This window comes from Typopeltis vanoorti, chromosome 3 (assembly GCF_054136105.1).
Source record: "Typopeltis vanoorti isolate ZY-2024b chromosome 3, IOZ_Tvanoo_1.0, whole genome shotgun sequence".
NCBI classification, from domain to species: domain Eukaryota; kingdom Metazoa; phylum Arthropoda; class Arachnida; order Uropygi; family Thelyphonidae; genus Typopeltis; species Typopeltis vanoorti.
In genome coordinates, this window is record NC_143551.1 from 63,688,052 (window position 1) to 63,714,866 (window position 26,815).

The 26,815-nt window shown below is 36.9% G+C and overlaps 1 protein-coding gene across 4 annotated transcripts in view; it reads right to left on the reverse strand.

The window, feature by feature from the left end:
* The window catches only part of Als2 (Amyotrophic lateral sclerosis 2), a 550,533-nt gene that overhangs the window by 15,705 nt on the left and 508,013 nt on the right, over positions 1-26,815 (reverse strand). For 2 of the 4 annotated variants that reach the window (XM_090415655.1, XM_090415654.1), the window contains exon 27: positions 9,668-9,850. The exons of 1 other annotated variant lie outside the window; for it this stretch is intronic. In XM_090415655.1, the coding sequence (XP_090271781.1) occupies positions 9,668-9,850 (183 nt within the window). Of the gene's footprint in view, positions 1-9,667; positions 9,851-15,312; positions 15,392-26,815 lie in introns of those variants that run through there. One more of the 4 variants, XM_090415657.1, reaches the window with a different exon arrangement.

The following is a 26,815-nucleotide window of genomic DNA, read 5'->3' on the forward strand; positions in this document are numbered from 1 at the left end:
CACTTTCCATCTGTTATCTTCCTTCACTTTTATTCAATGCTATTCCCCAATTAAATGCTGGCCTGGTTGACTAAGCGGTTAGCATATCTTCTCTTATCACATCTCAAGATTGTCTTTGTGATATAAGAATTTCAATGCCCAAGATACTGCTTATTGGATATTTATTTTCTAACTGCACTGAAACAGTGCTGCATACTATGGTCCCACATATAGGACAATATCCTCTGCTATCCAACTCCAGATCTGAGAATTCGAGAAGTCATTTTCTGGTAAGTCCTCCATGCAAGGCATACAAAGAGAGTGTATTGAAATCAGCTTAAGAGAGAGAGTCCAAAGCTTAGTAAGTCCATATAACTCTGTTGACACTATGCACCTTTAAAAGATACAGTTGCAGAGGTAAATTTTGGTGCAATATGGTGTTCTTGCTGAAGTAGTCATACCAAGTCTTGGTTTTCAGCATAGTAGGCAGCTTTCTCATGTAGGATAGTGAATGCTCACCCATAACTTGTACATCAAAAACGGCTAACTCATCACTCATCTCCTCTTTTTACTACAAGGTCAGTTCCTCAAGCCAATGTTAATCCTATAGTGGAGTTCTAATGCTGTTATCCAACCTTTATTCTTCAAATCATTCTCCATAACTCTCACTATTGCATTGTGTCTTCTGATATGTGTGTGATAACAACATGGAGTACACACGTTTCAAAGTTTCTATATTCTGACAGCCTGCTCTGCAGTTCTTGTCATCACTTCTTCCTTGAGTTGTATGAGCTGGAGTCGGTAGAGAATTGAGTTCCATGCATTCATGCTGAGAGGGAATCTAAGCATTCATCCTTAGATTCTTGTAATGTAGCTCCACTGATTGAGTCATGTAACATTAAAGCCCATCTCCTTTGTTCAGCCAAGGCAGTTGTAATTGGAGTCCTTCCATCAAGAACCCATCCAGAGGTACATCTGTAATTCATCCTTAACACATGAAGTCCTAGAGACAGCAAGACATACTTCTGAAGAGGAGCTAGAAAATTTCTTTAACCTGGAGAGATGTAATCTAGGCACTAACCATCACAACAAGCAAATACCAAGACCTCCATGGTTTGGTATGGAAAAATGCTAGTGGCACATTGTGAGGAAGATGTAACCACGAATGGTCTGCTGGGCAAACTGCTACATCCATCCAGGATAGTATCGAGAGAGACTTTACCTAGAGAAGAAAGAAAAGATTCTCGAGCAGATGGGAAAGAGAATGGCCTATCAGAGAGAGAAGAGAACACCAAGGTATCTCCATTCCTACAGAACAAAATAGAATGCAAGGACATGCCGTGCAAGGAGAACTCAAAATTCTCAACCTTCAATTTCTTGCCCCTACCTGAGGGAACAAGAAAAAGCATGCTTGACTTTGTTGATGTTTAGTTTTGAACTTGAAAGAAGTCAACTGCTTGGTTAAGGAGTTCATGTGCAAGCCTTCTCTAGTAGAGGCTATGAGTATAAGGTCATTAGCAAATGTCATAGCATTAACAATGATTGTGTTAAGAAGAGTAGCCAATGTGGCACAGAAGAGAGTGAAGAAACTCATTGACACAATTGAAGCAAATAGGAGAGAGAGGGTCTCCTTCGCACACACCCCTACGTGCTGGGATGGACACTGATTTGGAACTCGGGGTGATATTAAGGGAATTTGCAGAGTAAATCTCTGATACATAGGCGAGGAAAGCTTCTGGAAATCTTTCAATAGACAGAGTTCAAAGTATAGCTTGAAAGGAGATACTGTCAAAGTCTTTTGGAGGTCCAGGGATGCCATAAAGAGAGATCGAAGTTGACATTGGGATTCAGAGAAGAGAGGAAAGAATAAAGATATTCTCAGCACAGCCATCCACAAGGGTGAAAGCTCTCTGCCTAAAATCATGTTGGATGTATGTCTGAAAATGTTTAACTAACGCTTTATGAAAGAGACATAAGAGAAGAAGAGCAATTGTAATTGGATAGTAGAGGATATAGATGTATCCCCCTCCTTTGGAATGAAAGCTGTTCTTCACTGGTGAAGATACGATACTAGACATTTGGTAAACAGAAGTAGATCAATTAAATCTTGCAAGATAGGCAGAGGAACCTGTTGAAGCTTCACAGCAGTCAAGCCATCTGGTCCTGCAGCTGACAAACTACTTGTAAGTGAAAACTTTATTTCATCAGAAGATAGACATAAAAAGTTCTGCTTCTGAAATGAACCTTGAAATAGAATGAAGGCTTAAATCAGGTAGGAATGGTGGTGGAGTGGAGAAGACATCCCTCCAAAAGTGGACAAACTCCTTGTGCATCTCACTTAGGGGAGGAGGTGATGCTCCATCCAATATTATTCTAGCACAAATGCATCTGTTCTTATATGATGCCTACATTTGGGCATAAAGACACTCTCTCTCTCTCTCTCTCCACTTGGATCGAGCAGATGATGCAGGATGATTCTCAACTAACTGGGAAGGAGGCATTGTCTAAAATTCCATCTCCAAATAATGATTCAACTTTACTGTAATAGATACTTCACTGAGTGATAGTCTAATAATATTCTTTAAAACTCTGTGACTATACTGAGGGAGAGGAAGTTGATTCCCAGATTTTGTAAGGTGTACCTGAAGAAGAAGAGATGGAATTGTACTGGCCTTACTCTTCTCTTGAGATGATAGCAATGGATGAGGTATGGGGATATTTCCTGCTCTTGTGGAATCTACTAACATAGATGTCTGCAGTCACATCACTATTCTTTGTAGAATGTTAATTTATGATGCAATCTGATTGCAGCTATTGTCCTCCTAAGTAAAACCTCATTGATATGAGCTGTATCTTCTGTAGTTAACGAGTCTTCATGGAAGACAAGACAATATTCCTCCTCAACAGCCCACCATGCCTTTGCATGTTCAGTACAAATTTCAGCATTAACAGCAACGAGATGTTTTGCATGACAGTGAATGAACACCAAGACTGATAGAGGTGGTCAAGTCTCGCCAACATTCTGAGCAGACAAAGTGTCTTTGAGATGCTGTTGCTGGTTGGATTAAGATATTCTGATAGTTGGATGATGGAGAACATTGGAAGTTATAGAATGTTCCTTTTCAGTAGTCCGCCGTGCTTTTTTCTGCTCAGTATAAACTTCAGCATTAACACCAAGACCAACAGCAGTAGTAAAGGCTCTCTTACAGTCTGAACTGCCAGCCTGGTTGTAAGGTGTACCCAAAGTGGTTGAGTGGTTAGCGTATTTGCTCTCCAGTCAAAAGGCTGCAGGTTCAAATCCTGCTGTGGACATGGACGTTTGTGATTGTCTGTGAAAATATAGTGGTAGCGGGCAGTAGATGGCATTGGTGCAGATGATATGGTAGTTGTGGTTTGCTGTAGTTAGTGGAGGCAGAGAGTTGTAGTGTAGGTGCCCTCCCTCAATGAGTCCCTAGACTACTTGTGAGGTGTCACATAATAATAATAAATAATGGTCCTGGTTGAACCTGGTAATCAGTCACATGAAGAATATAAAGAACAAGCCAGGAGAGTGACTCAGTTAGTAAGGAACACAAAAGTAGAGTATGAGCAGAAATTGGCAAATCATGCTAAGAAATATCCTAGAGAGTTTTTTTTAGATAAGTGGCAAGTAGAAGGAAGAATGATCATGGAGAGATGAAGTTAAGGAATCAAAGTGGTAGAATGGTAACTGCTGAAGATGACATTGTTGAGGTATTCAGTGATCAATTTATAAGGATGTTTCATCCTGATCAGGGTGGAATCATGAGGAACTTAAGTGTAGAGGACATAGGAGAGAATAGCTTAATTGTGAGTGAGCAGGAAGTATTTGGGAAAATAAATAACCTTGTTGTTAATAAGGTGATAGGATTTTATGACATATCACCATGCATCTTAAAGGAATGTTCCAGGGAACTGGCAGTAGCATTGCCATGCCTGTTTTGCAGCAGCACAGGTTCCAAGGGAGTGGAAGGAGAGTAAAATTGTTCCACTGCATAAAGGCAGTGATAAGGCTGTAGCTTCAAATTATAGGCCAGTCTGTATATCTGGAGTTGTGGTGAAGGTCCTAGAGAGATTGGTGAGAAGTAGGATACAGAAATAGGTTGATAACAGCAGTATTCTCTGTGGTTATCAGCATGGGTTTGTTAAGAGGAGATCATGTTTCACTAACTTACTTATGTACTATAACAAGGTCACAAATACCTTGGACAAGGGGGATGCATATACAATGGTGTAGTTGGATTTTGCAAAGGCTTTTGATAGACTGCCACATGACAAGCTCTTAAATAAATTGAAACAGATGGGATTGGATAACAGACTTCTGTGTTGGATCAGTGACTGGCCGTCAGATAGGTATCAGAAAGTTGTATATGGGAGTGTAGTATCTCGAAAGAGAAAGGTCACCAGTGGTGTACCCCAGGGGTTGGTTTTGGGGCCATTGTTGTTCAATTTGTATGTTAATGATATTGGATTAGGTTTAACTAGTGATATCCAGCTGTTTGCAGATGATGCAAAACTGGGACTGATGTTAATGCCTTATAGGAGGACTTGAATAAATTACATGAATGGGCAGTTAAGTGGAATTGTCAGTTTAATGTTGCAAAGTGTAAGGTTTTTGAGATTTGATAAGCAACAGTGAGGTGCAAAGTATACACTTGGTGGAGAAACTTTAAAGGAAGTAGAGCAGATGAGAAATCTAGGAGTGATGGTGGACAAGGACCTGAAATTCAGGGGCCACATTGCACAAGTTGTGAAGACATCACATTGAATAATGGCAATGATGCGGAGAACCCTGACATGCAAAAATAGAGAGGTTATGATTCCATTGTGTAAGGCTTTGATCAGGATTATTGTGCACAGATTTGGTCGCCGGGTTTTCATGGTCACAAGGATATGTTGAAAAGGATACAGAGAAGATTCACAAAGGTAGTCAGTGGTCTTTGGAATGTGGAGTACGAGGACAGATTGAGAGAATGTAAGTTGCAGAGCCTCGTGAATAGGAGGAAGGGGGGAGGGATATGATTGAGACATAAAAGCTGGTCAGGGATTGCTCAGGTAGACGTGGAAGAGATTTTTCATAGAATGGCAGAGGGGAGTAGAACAAGAGGCCATTGCTGGAAACTGTATAAGGAGGGTGTGAGCAAAGGAGTGAGAAGTAGGTTTTTTGCATGGAGGGTGTTTGGTGAGTGGAATGCATTGCCGGAGTGTGTTGTGGATGTGGACACATTGAATCATTTTAATTGGATTAAATTTTTGGATGAGCATTGTATGCAATAGTGAGTACCTCCCAGGACTAGTCTCTGACTCTATTAAGGTCAGATGTTAATAATAACATCATGTCAAGAACTATTCAGCATTTGCACAGTATCTATCATACTTTACTTTGAACTCATTCACAGTCATGGCACCCACAACAGACTCAGGCAACTTATTCCACTCATTCATCACTCTCCAAGTAAAAAAACCTAGTTCTAACACCCTTGCTGTGTTTCCATGGATGGCCCCTAGTTCTCCCACCACCAGACCTGTTCTGAAAAATTTCCATTGAATTAATCTTGTAAAATCCCCTCAGCAATTTGAATGTCTCAATGATATCACTCCTCTTTCGCCTATCAACCAACTTCTGCAACCCACAGATCTTCAACCTGTTCTCGTAAGGTTCATTCCATAGACCAGCTATCATCTTGGTCACTTGCCTCTGGATCCTCTCTACCTCCTCCCCATCAAGAAGAAACCTTGGCACCCAGATCTGGGCATAGTAGTCAAGATGGGGTCTTATCAAGGCTTGATTAAGAGGAACAATAACCTGCTTATCTCTGCTTGTCAAAATATTTTTCAGTATTCAGTTTATTACAACACTTGTTCAGTTTAGTCAGGGAATCCTGCAAACTTGTACTGGATTTTTTTTTAGAAATATAACATCATCTGCATAAAGTAAAGATGTGAGATTCACATCTCTAATTTTGTTATCAGGTTTAATACAACTTTCTTTCATTATGTGATCCATATGGATGATCAATAATAGTGGAGATAAATTGGTGGTGAGACAAGGCTGCACGTTAACATTAATTCATCTTCCTGTACCCTTCTTCAATTCTAACTACTGACTTGCAACTCAAACATAGACTATGTATTGCTTGATATACTGTCCCATTTACTCACATAACTGTAGTGTTTGAACTTTTTCTCTTTGCCCCTTGTCATATGCCTTTTCCAGATCTACGAAACTTAAACACAGATCATTGTTATATTCCCATGATTTCTCAACTGTATGTCATCAAAGTGAAAATAATCTGATTATGACAACTTCTATATGGCTTGAATTGAGCTTGTTCTTCTCCATGCTTCCCTTCAACAATTTTTCATAGCCTTTTCTCAAGTATAATTGCATAAATCTTACCAGGAGCACTCAGTAGAGAAATTCCTCTACAATTCTAACATTCAATTTATTTCTCTTGTTTATAAATGAGTACTATGAGCGTTCTACTCCAATCATCTGGAATTGAACACCCCTGGCCAGGTCTTCTGAATTATGCAGTGTGGTCTCTATAAATCTTCCATATTTGAGCATTTCTGGTCAAATATAATTTATTTCAGATCATCCATTTTCACATTTCAGAATTTTTTATGGCTATTTTTACTTCAAGTTTAATATGTATTTTTGATTGCATTCCTGTTGAGTGTTTTCTACCACTGTGTTATCACTGTTTCATTTAGCAAAGCAATTACTCCATACATCTAGAATATCTTTATCTTCGGTTTTCATGTCATCTTTATCATCTTATTTCTTTTACAGTACTATACTCTTTCCTCTATTTCTACACTTTCTCAACAGTGTGTGTGGAATATTTTACTACCTTCTTGTTATTTATATTCTATGTTCTTACCAAAGTCTTCCCATGACTTGTTCACCTAGTTTTACACAGTGCTTTGTTTTCTTCCATTTTTCTCTATATTCTCTAAGAGCACAAGCTGACTTACTTGCAGCTTTCTTCTTTTCCTTCATTGCTTTTTTAAATTACTGAATCTACCATGAAGTTCTGACTTTTCTATTCTTGTATACAACCTCATCCTGTGCCTCTGGCTGAATCAATGTTTGCTGCAAGATTTTCCACTGAATTTCTAAGGTTTAGTTCTTGTTTTCAAACTTTCATTTTTTTTCTTCAATTAAAACTTTCACACACTTCTTTTTAATAAGAAATTCAATTTTATCCTGCTCAAACTAAATGACAATCACCTCCCATTTCAAATCTCTGTATACTCATGTTCTGAATCAGTAGGAAAACCCATTATCAACAACAATGCAGTTAATGAGACATTTCTTGAGTCTTCTCCCCATGTGAATTTCTGCACATTTTTATGTTGGAACATGATTAGTAATAATTAATCCACGCTCTAAACAGATATCCAGCAGGTACTTATTAACTTTGCTACAAACTCTTCTCCATTATTTTTAGACAAACATAAGTCATACTCTCCAATTAATTTTTAAGTGAAAGATTCCCCCCCCCCCCCAAAAGCATCTCAATCTCTCACTGCTATTCTGAATGCAATTCTAGAATTATCTGAATCATTTATATACATTAATAAGTTGCACATTATCACTGAAATCCGCAAATAATTTGATGATAATCCTCTCGCAGGAAAGATATCAATATAAATACTATACTCAACCTATATATAACATCCTGGATGTTATATATAGGGTTGAGTATAGTATTTATATTGATATCTTTGCATAAAAATGCAAGGAAATAGCTGGGAACTAGTGCAGTTTGTTTTTTATCCTCCTGTTTTTCCTGTTGTTTTTCTCTCCTAGCAATGAACCTTTAAGGTAAGGCTTGTTGATATAATATTTACAAAGATGTTATATCAACAAGAAGTTCAGGTATAAAGAAACATGTTGCTATTACTGGCATGTGACTGTGTATATTAAATTGCTTAGGAACCGACAACTGACAAATACAATAAATACTAAAGTATTAAAAAAGAAAAGGAACTATATAATTATTTTATCTAACTTGAATCACTCCTTTTCATTCAAGAAATGTGGATTCAATTTAATGTGTTTCAATGAAGTTTTCATTAGCTACTTTGGACTGCTTTTAATCATTTTGTTGTGGATCTGTTTACATGGCCAGAAGAAATTCAATTTGTCTGCATTATGTGATATCAATCTTGAAGGTATTCTTTCTAAATGCATGGAAATTGCTGGGAACTAGTGCAGAGTTTATTTTTTATCCTCCTAGCAATGAACCTTTAAGGTAAGGCTTGTTGATATAATATTTACAAAGATGTTATATCAACAAGGAGTTCTGAGGGAAAAAAAAGATTCTATTCTCATCTGATTAAACTGAGATAGAGGCATACAGTGAAAACATTTAAACAGTTAATAAAAATCCAAATAGAGACTAATATTGTTTTGTAAGGATTTTGATTGATTTTTTGATGTATTTAGAATATCTATTAAACTGAAATGAATTCCATTATCCAAAGTGTCCATTCCATGTTACTTGTTCAGAGGTGCCAATCAAGTTATATCAAATGAGGTCTAATGAAGATACTTGTACGAGTAAATTCGTGCTAGTTAATTCTTTCCTTCTATACTAAATGAGAATATATTTGATGTACTAAGATGCTGAAAAAGTGCTAGAAGATTATTGTAAATGAATTCTAATACACATTTTGTATGCTTTGTATGTGAATTTTTTCAGTAAATAATGCACATTAATTATAGAAGGAAAGGATATTTTATCTACCCTCCTTTTAGCTTTCCTTTAAGGTAGGAGCTATTTAATGCACTTATTGTGTGGAAGTTGCTGGTTTGAATTAGTAATTTCTGTTACTGGCTACATTAATATTAATAGACGGGTAAAATACTGGCCTGGAACATTACAGTCATAGGAGAAGTCATATATTACTAAGCTGCTGATTTCTGAAACTAGGATTATAAATTATTATTTTTATTTTATTATTATTATTATTTTTTGCTAAAATCTATTCAATCACATATTTAAAGTATGAGAGCAACTGCATTGAATACATATGCAGTTGACTCACTATAGCAAACTCTTGAGGATCAGGGGCATGGTTTGTTATGGTGGTGATTTTTTTTTTTTTTTTTTAAACCACAGTACTGTACCTATAGGCCTTGGTGTCAGAAGTTTTCAATAGTTTGTTCCATCAAGCTTATTAAATTAAACTTGCTAAGAAATTATATTAAAATATAAATAATCATCATCATAATAATACAGTATATATAAAATACTTAAAATTATTATTATTTGACACCTCCAGGGAGACCAAAGACTCATCAAGGGAGGGCACCTGCTCTACAATTCTGTCTCCACCACTCAATCGACCAACTGACTGCAACTACACCAACACCATCTACCGCCAACCACCACCACTACTATTTGCACAGACAATCACAAATATCCATGCCCATGGCAGGATTCGAACCCGCAGCCCTTTAGCTGGAGAGCGGATACGCTAACCACTCAGCCAGCCTGGCTGTATTCTATCAAATGCCTTTGCAAAGTTCAGCAGTATCATGGTGTAGCCATTTCCTTTATCTAATTCTACTGTCCTCCTATACTAAATACTAATAAATATTATTTATTTCTTCATATAAAGTTCAGTTTTGATTCTCACCAAGAAGAAGCCATACCTTTAATGTTGTAAACATAATTCCTAATTCACCATGTTGTAAATGTGGCTCCATCAAATCTTCTATCAGATGAATTTCAGAGCCTAAATGAGGAATGCGAGCCCTTACAACAACATATTGAAAGACTGGAAACAGATCATCCATTGTCCACATGAAGTCATTATCAAATTTCCTTTGAACCTCCTGTAAATAAACAGGTTTTAGATTGTAAATTATTGAACTAACTTTTACCTGCTAAATTAACTTTTGTGTGTAAAGCAAGAGATGTATTGACATCTGCACTCATGCTTATATACAGTTTAGCCATATTACTTTCCCAGTTACTCTAATGTTACTAACAGATGGTGATACCATTGCAGTAGTTCAATACCATTGCAGTAGCTTAGTTCAATGGATATATTTAAGTCAGTTATGGACACTGCAATTTGAATAAAATCAACATGTTCTAGTGAGATGAATGTTTATCTTATTCAAAAGTTAATGAATTTGACAGAACTAATGGGGAACTAAATGTTATTGATGATGATTTTGCAAATATGTTAAAATTTTTTTGAACTATTTTTCATGTGGAAATTTGCAGAAATGATTGCACAATTATTTAGTTTGCACACAAAAAACTAATTTCCTTATTATTCTCATAATAGGTTTAATTCTAATAATAGGGATCTTTTTATATATAAGGTTTAATAAGGATTTTTTATATATTGTGATCTAAAAAATTTTTTTTTTGACCTTTATAGTGATGTAAACCCCTTACATTACATCTCCTCCATAATGTTTCCAACTAAAGTGCGTATTGTTAGCATAGGAACAAATCCCTGAATATCCTTCCATAAAACAAATGGGGGGGTTGGACTATGGAGGCATTATCTAATAGGGTAGTGAGAGCATGAATGGTGAACAAGTTTGACAAACTGTGTAGTCTAAGATGGACCTCCCATGATTAGTCTTGTAACTCCATGGAGGTCCTGAATAATACTAATAACCGAAGTGAAATCATCTTAAGAATGAGATTCTTGTATAGTTGGAATCTATCTTCAGCCTATTTCAATTTACAAAGCTTTTGTGAATAGCTATGCTATAAGATGATTACTTGTATATTTTTGTTTTAAACATTAAGCTGTCTATTAAATGTGTTGAATTTTTCACAAAGAATAGTTACTGGCTTAGTAACCTTTGTAAAAACCAAACAGTAACACAAGTAACGAAATGAATGTACAAGAAGTGATGGTCATGTTTTTTTTTTTTTTGAGAACTATTTCGGATTTAATAAATGTTCCAAGAGAGAAGCTATTCAAAATGCAACAGTTATATGGTGTCAATGGGACATTATATCAAGCAATACTTAGGCTTTCTTTAAGTTGTAAGTCAGCAGTTAGAATTGAAGTACAGGAAGATGGTTTAATGCTAAATCTGGTGTCAGACAAGGATGTACATTATCCCCTCTCTTATTCGTTATCTATATGGATCACATTATGAAGGAAAGTGGTATTAAACCCGATATCAAAATTGGAAATGTTAATGTCAGCTCTTTGCTTTATGTGGATGATTTTATACTTCTAAATAAATCTGCTACAAGTCTGCAAGATTCCCTGACTAAATTAAATGACTGATGTAATAGATATGGTATGAATTTCAGCAATAACAAGCTAAAGAGAATGAAAATAGGCAGAAGCATTGAAAATATCAACTGCATTGTGAATGGAGAACCTATAGAACAAGTAAAGCATTTCAGCTACTTAGGCACGATTTTTAGTGAAGATGGTAAATTAAATATGAAAATAGACAAGAGAATCAACAAAGCTGGTATGGTAGGAAGTCACTTGAATAAATTTATATGAAATAAGAGAGAAATTAGTCAAAACACTAAATTAGCTGTATACAAGACGGCATTCAAACCAATTTTAACTTATGGATCTGAGAGCTGGGTTAGAAGTAAAACACTTGAGACCAAAGACTAGAGACTGCAGATATGAGAAAGATTATGGGCATGAACCGATGGTATAAATGGCAATATCATATTAAAAATGAGGATATTAGGAAAGAACTTGACATTGTTAGCATTGTGTTAGCAGAGCTAATCTCAGGTGTATGGTCACTTAAACAGAATGGCACAGGAAAAATTAGCAAAACAAGTGTTCTCTGCCAGGTTGGTGGGGAAAAAGACTCAGAGGAAGACCAAGATATAGGTGGATTGATACAGTAAAAAGTGCCTTAGAAGAAATATAAGATCTGATACTGTTGGAGTCTTGATAGGTAACAGATTGATTTGGAGGAAAATTGTAGATAGGAAGTTAATAATGATGTAAGTTTCATGTAGTATACTATCAAATCCTGTACACCCCTCGAGGGTAGATCAGGAATTTAATGATGATGAATTAACTGAAGTCTACATGTTTTTTATTTAGGTTGAAAACAGGACATAGAACAATAGGGAGAAGGTTTTAATATTTTTCTTGGTTTGGATGTAAGCAGGCCATAGTAAGCAAACTAGGAAGGGAAATAGGAAGAATAGGTGAATTACTTTTAGCACAGCATTGTAACAAATTGGTCAGGATTTTTCCAATTGTCTGTTATAATAGTGTAGTGAGAGTTGGATAAGGTTGGGAGCCACCATACCAGAGTTAAATAAATTAATATGGAATAAGGGAAAAAAGTAGCTAAGACCCTAAGCTAGCAGCATACAAAACAGAATTCTATTTAATGACCAGATGTATAATTTTTAATAAAATCAGACAACTATTACCTTTTTCCAAAGATTTCCCGTTTGTTTTGTTTATCCTACTTTTTTCATCAGAATAATCTGTTGACAACAATAGGCTACATAAATCTGGTGTTGCATAATATGGAGTGGACACTAGTCATAGGATGCTTTGGTCAAAAACTACTATGCAAAAGTATATTCAAGTATTTGTGAATATTTTCTATTTCCTTCACTGGCATCTAACTAATGTTTGTATGTAATTATACCTGAATTACTTTTGAATGTTTATTCTCTTGCTCCTTTTACACTGATGCTATAATGAAACATACAGCGAAATATTTGTGCATTATGATAAGTGCATTTAAAATTATTATAACTTTCTTACAACATACAACTGATGTCTAAAAAGAAAAAAAAAAGAATCTCTTATTCTTATTAACTTGAAGATTTAAGTTTCCAATATTTTGTATAAAAAAAGCTATAACAATCACCACCACCAAACAAAAATAAAGACTGACAATTATCATTTGAAATCATGATCAGTTAAACCATTGCAAAACTGCTATAACATACAAACTGTACCATGAAAAACTTACATTTTTCATAAGTAGTTGAGCTTTCTGTGTGGCATGATTTGCTAATTCTCCAGAAGACAAGCTTTCTTACAGGTAATTTTTCTGGAAAAATTCCCATGTTACTCCTCTTAAAAAACTATTATTAATATGGCTATTTTAGCTTGTTTCCGTTTAGGAGTGTCCCCCTCATTTTAAATACATTAGCTTTATACTCAAGAATTTTTAGGGCATTATAAGTGTGTTTTAGAGGTAAATATATGCAGACTAAAAGAGGAAGAAATTTTGCACATACCTTGTTTGGATATCTTTGTTCTCCATACTTCTGCTGTTAGGCCGATAAAGGGGGGGTTTGTTTGAGGCAAGGTGGGAAGATTAAATTAGAAAACCCGTTTTTTTTTTTAAATAATATATATACATATATTATTATATTTGAGGGTGCTTCTTTGGGAAAAGGAAGTGATTTATGGGAAAATGGGCCAGGGGATAGCGTTAATGGGGTGCGAGCCGTTTCGATCATGTATCATCATTGGAACATTTCAGGAAAAGTGTAGGGCAATGTCATGCCATCTTGGTGTATCTGGCTTAGAGGGACTTTTGTTTTCGCTTATTGGTCAGAGTCATGACCTAATTTTTATGTTGTAGAGCTTCCAACACTCGGAAATTAGGTAGGGTCGGTGGACGTTGATCGAGTTTTCGTCACATTTTATGACTATTGTTTCCGATATTCTAAGCATTGTTTCGATGTCTTGTTTGTCTATTATTATGGCCTTGTCAATTTGCGGGGTAGGTTTCTGTTCAAGGGCATGAACTGCTATTTCTGTCCTCTCTGTATTTTCTTTTTGATGTTGCGTTTTTTTGTGTTTAAATGTTCTGGAATAGGGATGTTACAGTCACGGAAGTGTTCTTATAGTCTAGCCCATAAAGACCTGATGGTAGAACCTGATGATATCACAATCTTTTTGGCATGGAAATTTGTAGACTACATTGTGGTGTTCTAACATTTCTTTGTGAGAGATTTAGTGGATTTTAGGAGAGTTGCTAATTTTTGGTTCGTGGTGAATACTAGCTTATAGTCAGTGTGTTTGAAAATGTATTTGTAGGCTTTGTATGTATGGCAGTTTGATAATCTTACATGTTGGGAAGTCTGTTTTGGTTGTAGGGTTGTTTTGACGGGTTTCTACTGTTCTGTTTGCGTAATTTATTAGTTGTGTCAGATAGTTGCGATTTTTAAAAATCTGTGTTAAATTCTTTAATTCCATGTTGACATAATTACGGTTAGTTGAGAATTTTTAAGCATTTATGAATCATGATAGGATGACCGATTTTTTAACTGAATATGGATGGTATGAACTGAAATGGAGATAGTTTCCGATATGTGTGGGTTTGTGGTATATTTTCGTGGCTATTTTGTTGTTAGTTCTGATTAATGTCAGGTTTAAGAAATTGATGGATTTGTTCTGCTCAGTTTCCATGGTGAATTTTAGTCTGTTGCTGTAATTGTTGAGGGATGTTTGTAAGGTGGTGATGTGTGTAGGTTCACCAATGCATAGAATGTTCCCCCCAGCATTATAATCCCCCCCACCACGCAACGATAATGATTGTTCATTTGCCAAACTAATTTGCGTAAACAATTTTTACTCATCACCATCTATATTCCCTGGTCTTCAGCACCATCCCACTAAATATCTTGTCTTATAAACATCTATTTCACACCATATACTCTCAAAGCCATTCGTGTTATTTCCATTGAGATTCTCCACCGTGAGAGCATGCAATTCATCTCTTATCATGAGTAACACTCCACCACATTTATATTCCCTATCCTACTGAAATATGCTATACCCTTTGATTTCTATCCTTATTAGAACACAGTTAACTAAGTTTCACTCATGCTAACAATGGCTGGAGAGATTGAGTCAAGCAATGCCACAAACTCATTCCTTTTATTTCTAATGCTCCTAGCATTTGTATAACAGAAAAGCCAATTTACTGCCAGTATTCTTATAGCCATTTTATTCTCCTCATACTCCACCTGGTTCTGTAATATAGTATACAACACCTTCTTCATTTCTCAAGCCACTATCTCCATGAGGCAATTCCTGCAACATTACACCTGTGCAATTCTAGTTTCCCTGTCCCACCACATCTCACTTGCCCAGAAAACAACAGTCTCTTCAAATGCATGTGCCCTTCTGCATTCAAATGCAATCCATCTCTTGCATACAGCTCTCTTCTATCCTCAAACGTACTCCACACATCCACATATTCCATACCTTTTTCGCTGCACAGTTTTTGCTATCATCTCATACATCATGACTGCTCTTCTTCTCCACTCTGCATTATCACACCTGGGCAACATGTTCACTGTCTTTCCTTGGACACATTTCTGCTGCAATAGGTGTAACATCAACCTCAAATGTTGTCCGTGTCATTTGCTTTAGTCACCTAGATAAGATAATCTGTTCACTATTTTTCCTCCTACTCACCACATAATGTAAAAACTCATTTTTTACTAGTTTACTAATTTTAATTACGACTTGAAATTACTAGTAATTTCAAGTAGCTTCACCAGATCAGGACTGATATATGATTTGGTTAAAACTATGCAATTAAAAGCAATACAAAATTGGTTCAAGCATGAATGTAATGCGAGGACAAGAAATTATGTTAAAAAGGAAGGGGGAGGGGAATTCCTATTACTGAGGATAAATTTTGTATATTTGGAGATGCAGAATTTGCCTCAAGGATGTACCACAGGGTTCTATATTTGGGTGGCTGTGTACATTAATGATAATCGGAATGACTGAATGAGAATATCTAGTCATTTGCCAATGATGCTAAATCTGAGAACATAATCATTTTTTGTTTAGGTCTGGATGCTGTAGGAAGGCTTCACAGGATTCTATAAACAGACAGGTAAATTCAAACCAACTGCAATTTAATAGTCACGAGTTTCTACTATCACGTGGTCTATAATCAAGGCATGGTCTACAAAGTCTAATTTCCATCACATTCTGGTGTATACCCTGAATGATATACCAGATGGCTGGAGATAACTCAATCAATTAAGATTTTACAGTTGGTCTTCAAAGCGCCTCCATAGCTCAGTTCAGTATAAACAGAACATGAACTTTTATTAGAGCTTTTAAACTGAAGTTGAGTTAGCCAATCTCATGGAGGTGAAAGGGTTTTCTCCTCATGGAAACTGGTTTTTCAACCTGTAAAACAGGCAAACTGGCCAGATGAACACAAGCAATTTATAGCCACAGCAGACAATGCAGATAAACTACCCTATCATAAGCAGTACCAGGTTTTTAAGAAGCCAAGTTAGTTGGATGAGATAGGCTGTTGAGGCTAACACAAAAGGAAAAATCTTTGATTAGTGAATTCAAAATAAACTTTTTCACTTCTAACTCATCTCTCAGATCTATGTATTAAGATTGATTTTATATACCAAATGCATTGTGCATTTTGTTAGTTTAGTCTTTTTGGATGATTTCTCTCTTGTTGCACATGCAAATGGCAGTGCCCTAACTAGGCTGTTTAAATCTTAGGCCTAGCAGTCACAAGGGAGTGAATACAAAGCAAGATACACCGGTTTCCATAAATTAAGGAATAAAGAGAAAAATCACAATAACTCAAAAACGATATGATGAATTTTTATGCAATTTGATGAAAAGTAGTAAGATGTGAAAGAAATACCCACAAGAACTGTAAATAAATAATTTAATTCAATAACAAATGAGTACACGAAGGCAATGGTCAAACATAAGAGGTCGTGATGAGATTGTCAAAGTGCCTCAAATAAGGAATGTGGTCATCCCTCACAGTAATACAGGGCTCACAACAATGTTTCATGCTGTTTATAATGGTGTCCAAGAGTTCAGTTGGTAATAATCATTGTTCCTGCAAAACTCTCCTAAGTCCTTCAAGGTTTCAGGAAGGGAGATTAAAAGCATTCCAGATTAAAGTCAGGAGATCTGGCTGGCCAGTCCATACATATGACAGTCTCTTCTTGAAGATATTGGTCTACAAGCTTTGCTCGATGATGATAATCATTATTATCATCATCATGTAGGATAAATGTCTCTCCTATTGCACCTGTACATGGACAAACATAGGAGGGATCCAGGATCTCATCTCTGTAAGTTGCAGCATTCATTAGCTCTGCCAGAAAGCACATACAAGTGGGTGTGACCACTCAAATGAGATGCCTCCCCCAAACCATCACACTACCTCTAACCATAAGTCCCTTTCATGGCTATTGGAGTGATGATAACATATCCCTGGTTCTCTCCAGATCAGAGCATGCCTAGTATTGCTTTGAGAGCAAATCAGGCTTATCTGTAAACAATACAGACTCTCTTGGTGCTGAGTCCAATTGACATGGGAATATGGGCATGCAGACTTCTAGTTGTCCAGCATACAGACTACAGTTGTGAGGTTGTGTACTGTGGAAGCAGATACCAATGTTCTTGTAGCTAAGATGAAGTCAGATCACAGTTGATTCAGGGTGGCACTCCTGTTTTGGTAAGCAGATAACTGGAGATATTGGTCGCTCCCTGCAGTTGTGGCCCATGGCCTTCCTTCAATGTGGCATTCTGTGATTCGCAGTCTGTGAATCACAGAATGACTCATGCAATTATCCAGATATCTTTGTCTGACATTGGCCAGCCTCTAGGTCTTACAATGGTTTGCCACCTGAATTCATTAGTTAAATGATGTCTTGCAGCTATATACACAAATTTTGTTATCAGGCAATGTATTGTTCTCACTCCAGACATGAAATGGAAAATCACTCCAAATGCCCACTTTAATGTATGCCATGGCTCATTTGCATATACTACTGACAGCAGCACTCATTTATATACAATAACTGAACTTTTATGTATTCCTTCCCTACCCCCAGAGTTATTGCAATTGTTCTCTTTGTTTCTTAATTTATGGAAACCAGTGTTGTTCCATTGTATAAAGGCAGCTTCAAGACAGAGGTAGCAAATTACCGTATCTATCTCAGTGGCAGTGATTTCTAATCACTTTTGGAGAAGTTCACTGAGGACAGAAATAAGAAATAGTGGAGAGGAACATGATACTCTATGGAGTCCATGGCTTTGTGAAGGAGAAGGTCTGGTTTTGGTAACTTACTCATTTTCTACAATAAAGTGACAGTTCAGCTGGATAAGGGAAATGGCTATACTACTGGACTTTTCAAAGGCATTCAACAGGAGAAAAAAAAAGTCACATAGAGACAAGGCAGGTGAGCGTAGTGGTTGCTACAACACTGGAATGCATTTTTTTTTTTTTTGGCTAAATAACCTGTAGCACACATTTTTCAGCCACTCAAGGATTTCTTTGTAGTAAATTTGATTAAGAGTAATTCCTTTGATGCTGTTTTCTTATTGTGACTCTCTGCCCTAGATGCTGCTCATCTTCCACGTGCTCTCTCTCTCTCTCTCTCCACTCCAAAAACACCTTGTGCTATTTAAACACTCGAGTACATCATAAAGAATCATTACCATATGCCTGCTTAATTTTATCGAACATTTCAGAAGCACTGTTATTCAGTTTAACACAAAATTTAATTTCACAATGTTGTTCAAGATTTCGCTTCCCTCATTTTTATGATGAACACACCAGACATAGACTTACTAAAAACACAATAATTTGACAGGTGTTTATCCTACTGATGAGAAACTCACACCGATGGAAAGAGTGAAAATCACTAACATATTACACACTATCGATTTGACAGTGCTCCCAATTGTTGCAAAATAAAATAAATAAATATCATTACTTTTCTCATTACATTACTAGAGCTCATAGTTACTATGTTTATTTTGCACTGACTGCACCATATCAAAGGTTACAGCATTACACAAAGTATTAATAAATAGTAATAAAGAGATGAATTAGTAAATAATATATATGTACTTTTTTGTAATAGATTTCACAGTTTGATATGAACACAGATGATTAAGAAAATAACTATTTATTAACATAAAAGCTAATATTTTGCTGGTATTATATCCAGCATCTTCAGAGCACACAACACAAAGTTTGTTATAAATGCCTCAGTGAACACAAAAAATATATCCGACACTTTCGCTATAGCAAGTTGGGTCTGGCAGACCATGCTTTAGATACCCCTGCACACAGGATCAATTGGAAAGAAACAAAAGTAATGCACAGAAGCTTCTACAAGTCAGAGAGGTTGTTCCTGAAATCAACAGAAACCTTAAAACATACTCCAAACCTTAACAAGTATGGCTGTATAAATCTACCAAAGATTTGGGAGACAGTCATCTTAAGACCAAATTAATATTTATTACTTTTATTTTATTTCATTTTTTCAAACTTTCTAAGACTATCATTTGGAATATTATTTCAAAATTTTGAATTTTTTTTTTTTTTTTTTAACCTAAAATTTAATTTCACAATGTTTAGTCTTGTGTTGCACACTGCAATTACTATTACTAGCGTCACTGTTCTTTCTAAGACTATCATTTGGAATATTATTTCAAAATTTTGAATTTTTTTTTTTTTTTTTTTTTTTTAACCTAGATGGCGCCATATTAGGACTTTAGTCTTGTGTTGCACGCTGCAATTACTATTACTAGCATCACTGTTACACCGAATTGTCGTTGTTTTGCATTTGTAACAAACTTTGTGTTGTGTGCTCTGAAGATGCTGGATATAATACCAGCAAAATATTAGCTTTTAAGTTAATAAATAGTTATTTTCTTAATCATCTGTGTTCATATCAAACCGTGAAATTATTACAAAAATGTCAGACAAACACATAAGCCTATCCAAGTATATAAATACACATGTACAAAAAGGTAAGCAATACAGTATCTACATATAAATAGAATTTATAATCAAATGTGTTTGTATAAATTAATTCTATGCAAAAAGTTAAACATGTCATGTAATTTGTTCAAGTCTGATAAGTAAAAATTTCATTCCTTTCTCATGTGAAGTGCTTACCATGTGTCATTCTGGCACTCCAGAATGACACATGGTAAGTATGTTGCATTTTTTGCAGACAGGTGGTTCATCAGCCTTCAGTAAATAAGAACACATAACATGATCGACCTATGCAGAGCCAAGTAAGAATAACTTCCTCTCTTATGTTTCTATGCTGACTAGACTACCAATTATTCAGGCTTAATCTCATGCAGTATATCAGTTTTCCTGCCATAATGACTAACTGGGCAATTAGATTTGATCTTATAAACTGTGAGTACATGATACTGTCAATCAGTATGTTGAAAAGTATGCACTGATCTAGCAGGCTGGGACTCAAGCATCAGTGATGATGCCAACGAGGAAAGCACTTTTATTATTACGGGCAACTCCAAGGAGTCCATAGACTCATCAAGAGAGGCCCTAACATCATGTCAAGAACAACTATTCGACATTCACACAGTACCTATCATACTTCGCTGTGAACTCATTTAGAGTCATGGCACCCACAACAGACTCTGGTAGCTTATTCCACTCATTAACCACTCTCCAAGTAAAAAACCTAGCTCTAACACCCTTGCTAATCACACTCTTGCCCAACTTCCATGTATGGCCCCTGGTCCTCCCACCACCACTCCTATTCTCAAAAATATCTTCTGAATTAATCTTATAGAAACCCTTCAGTAATTTGAATGTCTCAATCATATCACCCCTTTTCTGCCTATCAACCAATTTCTGCAAACCACAAATCTTCAACCTGTTCTCATAAGGTTCATTCCATAGACCTGCTATCATCTTGGTCACTCGACTCTGGATCTTCTCCACTTCCTCCCCATCCATAAGAAACCCTGGCACCCATATCCGGGCACAGTAGTCCAGTTGGGGTCTTATCAAGGCTCGATACAGAGGAACAATAACCTGTTTGTCTCTGCTCGTCAAAGTATTCTTCAGTAACCAAGTGATTTAATGAGCTGATTTAGCCACTTTTGCGATGTGCCCCTAAACTTCAACTCCCTATCCACCAACACTTCCAAATCCCTGGCCTCGTCAATCTCCTGGAGTACAGCTCCACCAATGTGATATACTGCTGCTAATCTTTTCACTCCAAAATGCATAACCTTACATTTTGCTACATTAAATTGACATCCATTCTCCTTAGCCCAGTCCTCCAAACTATCCAATCCATCCTGCAAAATTTTGACATCCTGAGCACTCACTATTGCTCTACCCAACTTTGCATCATCAGCAAACAAATGAACAGTTACTCTCAGCTCCTTTCCTATGTCTTTAATGAACAAATTGAACAGTAGCGGTCCAAGAATAGAACCCTGCGGCACACTACTAGTCACAGGCCGTCCTTTAGACTCTACTCCTGAATAAACCACTCTGATATCTCTCCATCAACCACCCTCCTATCCATCTCACCAACCCTATATCCATCCCCATATGCTGCAGTTTACTAATTAGAATTCCATGTGGTATCCTGTCAAAGGCCTTAGCGAGGTCCAGCAGTATCACTGTAAACCCATTACCCTTATCCAGTTCAGTCGTCACTATGTTATGAAACGTGAGCAAGTTACTGGGGCATGATCTACCCTTCACAAAACTATGCTGTCCCCCATACAGAATCCCATTTTCATCTATCCAATCCTGTATTTTCCTCTTGACTATTTTCTCCAAGACCTTGACAACGATTCCTGATATGCTGATTGGTCAGTAATTTACAACAGTAGCCTCCCTTATGCAGTGGAACTATTTTCCCCCCTCTTTCCACCCCCTTGGGACTAACCCAGACCCGAGACTCAAATTGGTCAAGTGCACTGACAATTCTTTAGCTGCTTCACGTACGACACGAACTGGTATACCATCCAATCCCACAGATGTATTGACATTGAGGTTTTGTAATAGACTATTCACCTCCACTTCATTCACCACCATTCCCGTATAAGCTGTTGGTTCTTTCATTCCTGCAATGTCCCCACCCGGATGATATACTCATGCAAAGTGCTCGCTCAGTAATTCCACTATATCAACTGATTTGGTTACCTCCCTACTATTGGCATTCTTTAAAATCATTCTGCCGTATACATTTTTTCTTTTACTTGCACATATCGAAAAAACTGTTTGGGATTCTCTTTAGCCTGCATGACTAATTTCCTTTCATAATCCGCTTTTGCTTTTCTTACCACACTCGTTACCCTTCTGGCCTGTGCTTTATACCGTTCGTGTGCCTGACGGTCACCTTTCTCCTTAAATTCCCTCTACAGTTGTTTCTTTTTTTGCAGCTCAAGATTAATGGTGTTATTCATCCATTTAACCTCTACTTGATTTATTATTCGGACTCTAGGTATACAGTCAGCCACTGCCTCCTGCAAACTCTTCTTAACCTCCTCCCATACACTATCAACATCCAGCCCTTGCAGTTTTACATGCCATGGTACTGAAACAATCAAACTCCTAAGCTTGTCATACTTACCGGCCCGATAATTCCACATGTACCCTGTCTTAATTGTAAATTCCACACCTTTAGCCACCTCCCAAGTCAAGACCCAATGATCACTCTCACCAATTGGTGGAAACATGGTCTTATTCTTTACAGCCAAATTCTCAGATGCAATTACTAGGTCAAGCACTCTCTGACCCCTAGTATTTTCCATTACATGTTGTTGCAGATAGTTATCCCTTAATAACTGCATAAAATTGAATTCCTTCCTCCCATGTGTCCTTTCCTCTTTCTAATCAATGTTACCATAGTTGAAATCTCCCATAATAATAACCCTCCTTCCACTCATTTCTTCTATTTTTTTATGTATATTATCTCCACCATCTATTCCATCACCTGGTCTATAGCAGCACCCAATTTTATATTTTGTTCTGCTAGCCTCAATCTCAGACCAAATAGCCTTAAATGTGCTCTTTTCTCTATCCTGCAGTTCAACTTCTATTCTCCTTGGCTGCAGCTCATCAGCTATCATCAATAACACTCCCCCCATTTTATTCTCCCTGTCAATCCTGAACACACTATACCCCTCACATTCAATCCCACTTGCTATATCATCTTCTGTCAGCCATGTTTCATTAATGCTAATAACCTGTGGCCTGGAAGTACCAACCAAGGCCAAAAATTCTTCCTTCTTGTTCCTAATACTTCTGGCATTAGTTTACATGAATTACAGATGCCCATTTGTCCCATCCCTATTTTGATGCCTTATACTAACTATCCCATTCTGATTTGTTGTTCTTCATACTCGCTCGGGCATATTACACACATTCATACACTCAACCGTCTCCCTAAAGTCTGCATATCTACCCCCCCCCCCCTTAATAACTCTAGTTTCCCTGATTCTGCACATCCACTTCATCTAACAAAACCTTTACAAGTCTCCGTACATCAAATCCATTCAAATGCAAACCATCCATCTTATATCCTTTCTTTTAGGCTTACACGGTGATCCAAATGCATTTTTGAAAATTATGGAGACAACTACTACCGTGTTTGAATAAAAACTTTAGTTTAATATAACTAAAATCTACATTCGACGTTTCGACCTTTATGTCAAGGTCATCTTCTGGAGCATACAACTATACACAGGCAACAAGCTATACTACAATCAAACTGGTTTGTTAAAGACACTGACCAACTGCTACAACAATTGTTGGCCTGACCTCTGGTGGGAAAAAAAAAATCAACTGGAAAAGCACCTGCTCTTTACACCGCACAAAAACCTGGTATAAAAGGAAATTTAAGGAATCCTGCAAAAAAAAAAAAAAATTATATATCAACGCTAGAGTCCTATTATTAGTGTTGTCTACTATATATACATATATTAACATCATTCCAGGCCAGTTGGTATGGAATGGTTTCTAATACTAGCTGAGGATTGGCTAGAGTCCTGACTTATGTTGGATCTTATATATTAGGTAGGCTGAATGTGTGCCATCCAGATCCTTGGAATTTTCATGCCATCTTTGTTGTTGATATTTGGGTGGTTTATCAGGATTTTGCAGGCTTCCTTAAATTTCGTTTCGTACCAGGTTTTTGTGCGGTGTAAAGAGCAGGTGCTTTTCCAGTTGATTTGGTGTAAGGTGTTGAGTGCATAGTCTGAGAGGCCTGCTTCACCATAATGGTTATATTTAATGTGTTCTTTCTTGCGTATAGGGATTGTCCGTCCTCTTTCACCAATGTACGGTAAGTTACAGGTGCAGCGGATGCAATAGACTCCAGGATGTGCTAATGGGAGGAGAGGATCCTTAGAGGAGTTGAATATGGTTTTAAGTTTAGTGGGTGGTTTACAGGTGGCATTGAGGTTATAATGTTGTAGGATTCTGTTGATTTTTTCTGATAACCCTTTAATGGGATGGCTATGGTTTTACTGTAATCTAGATTCGTTTTTGTTATAGTTTTAGAGTATTTTATTAATAGTATTTTTGTTATAGCCATTATTTATGAATGTGTCACTAATGATTTTTAGTTCTTGTTTCAAGGCTTGCTGGTTAGAGCAAATAGTTGTGGCTCTGTTTTTAAGGGTGTTAATGACTCCATATTTTTGTGATGGGTGGTGGTATGAATTAGCATGTATGTATGTATTGGCCAGTGTGTGCCGGTTTTCAGTAGACCGTGAAGGATAGACTGCCTGAAGGAAGATGTGTGACTAGTGTGTCTAGGAACGGGAGCGAACTTTGGTTTTCAATTTTGATGGAAAATTGTATGCGTTCGTGTTGTTTGTTCAGGTGGCTGAGGAATGCATTTAGTTTAAAAATAAAAAATAAAATACTTTTTTATTTTTTTATTTTTATTTTTTTTCCCACCAGAGGTCAGGCCAACAATTGTTGTAGTGGTTGGTCAGTGTCTTTAACAAACCAGTTTGATTGTAGTATAGTTGTATGCTCCAGAAGATGACCTTGACATAAAGGTCGAAACGTCGAATGTAGATTTTAGTTATATTAAACTAAAGTTTTTATTCAACACGGTAGTCGTCTCCGTAATTTTCAAAAATGCATCTATCTTATATAAATCCTTTCGCCCATTGAACTCACTCCACACATCCACAAATTCCACACTACTCCTCCTGCATAATATGTGCATAAAGTCATTAGCAATTATGGCTCTCCTTCTATACTCTTCGCTGTCATACTGCGGCAACAGACTCACCATCCTCTCTCTCACTCTTCTCTTTTGCTACCTCAAGTAATTCCTTCAAGTCCTCTCTCATAGCCATTTTGTCTCCTTTCAAATCATTCATTCTTGCTACTACTATCAATTCTTTCACTCTCTGCTTTTGCATTCTGAGAGACTCGCTTACATCCTTAATGTTCGCACCAGGTTGGTACGATTTCGTCAAACTCTCATCTATCACACTTCTTACTAAAGAATCTCCGTACAATACTCGCTCTTTCATTTTGTTGATACTCATGATCATACTCTTATTTTTCTTATCATACTTTTGCCGTTTATTAGTTGGTATGCTTGGTAAACATTTTTGCAAGCGCTCCAGCTGCCAATTCGCCGTATGTATCGCTCCACACAACCGTGCGATCTCACTCACTGCATCTATCTCATCATTTTTATTGTCCGTTAAACCATTCATTCGTTCTGTATTTGTATCTTCATTCTCACTTTCAATGCTGCTCTCACAGCTATCTGGTACTACCTCGCAAATATCACTATTCATACCGCTCATATCACTATTTTCTACATTCTGACTTTCAACAACGATATCACTCTCACGACCTGAAACACACTTTAATTCCTCACTTTCCTTACACTTTCTGCACACATTCACTCCACTATCATTGTCTAACCAGACTCCAACTGCTCTCCTCAAAGCATACATCTCACAAACGGTGCATTGAATAAACTCCTTTATATTAAAATTTTTGAACAAAGATGTCGATCTGGACGCCATTGTTTTCCTTCTTATTGGTGCCATGTGAACGCTATCAATCGTATCTATCGAATTACTAATTGAAATAACACAGAAAACACACAAAAATCACAAAGACACGCTAAGATACGAACATAAACAATACCACGTAAGATTCAAGCAAATTTACCAACTATACACCATGTAGCCCTCTAGCGGACAATCAAATTAAGTGCTTTCCTCAAGGATTATATACGAGAGGAGGTAGCCTGTAAGGAACTCAACGAGTCTTTATAAATTACGTACTTTTGGTAGTATTTTTCTTTTAAATGCACAAAGGCAAGCTGAATGGCACACAATTGAGCTGTATAATTACTACAATTAAGTTGGATCTTGTTGGCGATAGTAATGTCAGGGAAAACAGCAGCAGCACAGCCAACAGAGATCTCAAGATCCAAGACCTCTGTCAACCATCTTATCTGAGACCTCTGATCTTGACCATCTCTATAGAAATCAGCAAGGAATCAGAGTGGGTTACTTTATGTGCATTAAATGACTGTAGGTAGACAGATGATGGAGAATAAGACTTCTGTAAGCGATAAAGTGAGCGGTTGCAAGATGGAGAGCCAAATCTGCCATGGAAAAATGCTGTTATGTTTAGTGCAGGTGATGTTATCAACATTCATGCCAATAGCTTCCATAATCTCTTTAACATGCATAGCAAAGGATGGCAGTCTGAGCCTCCTGATGTAGAGAAAAGACTAGTCGACATAGGATGAACTGGAAGAAACTACTTTTAGATCATACTTAAGAGACAACCATTTCCATGTTAGTGAAAAGAGCTGGTTCATTTACTTCAACATAATGACTTTGAACAGGTGATATGTGAAAGGCACCAGCAGCTCCTGATGATAGGTAGGATCCAATCATCATAGACTATTCACACGATAGTCTGTGCATGATAAATGCAAAGCAAAGAAGATCAATCTGCACCCCATTCAGTAGAGGAATAGAGTGCAAAGGAGATTCAATGCTCTCT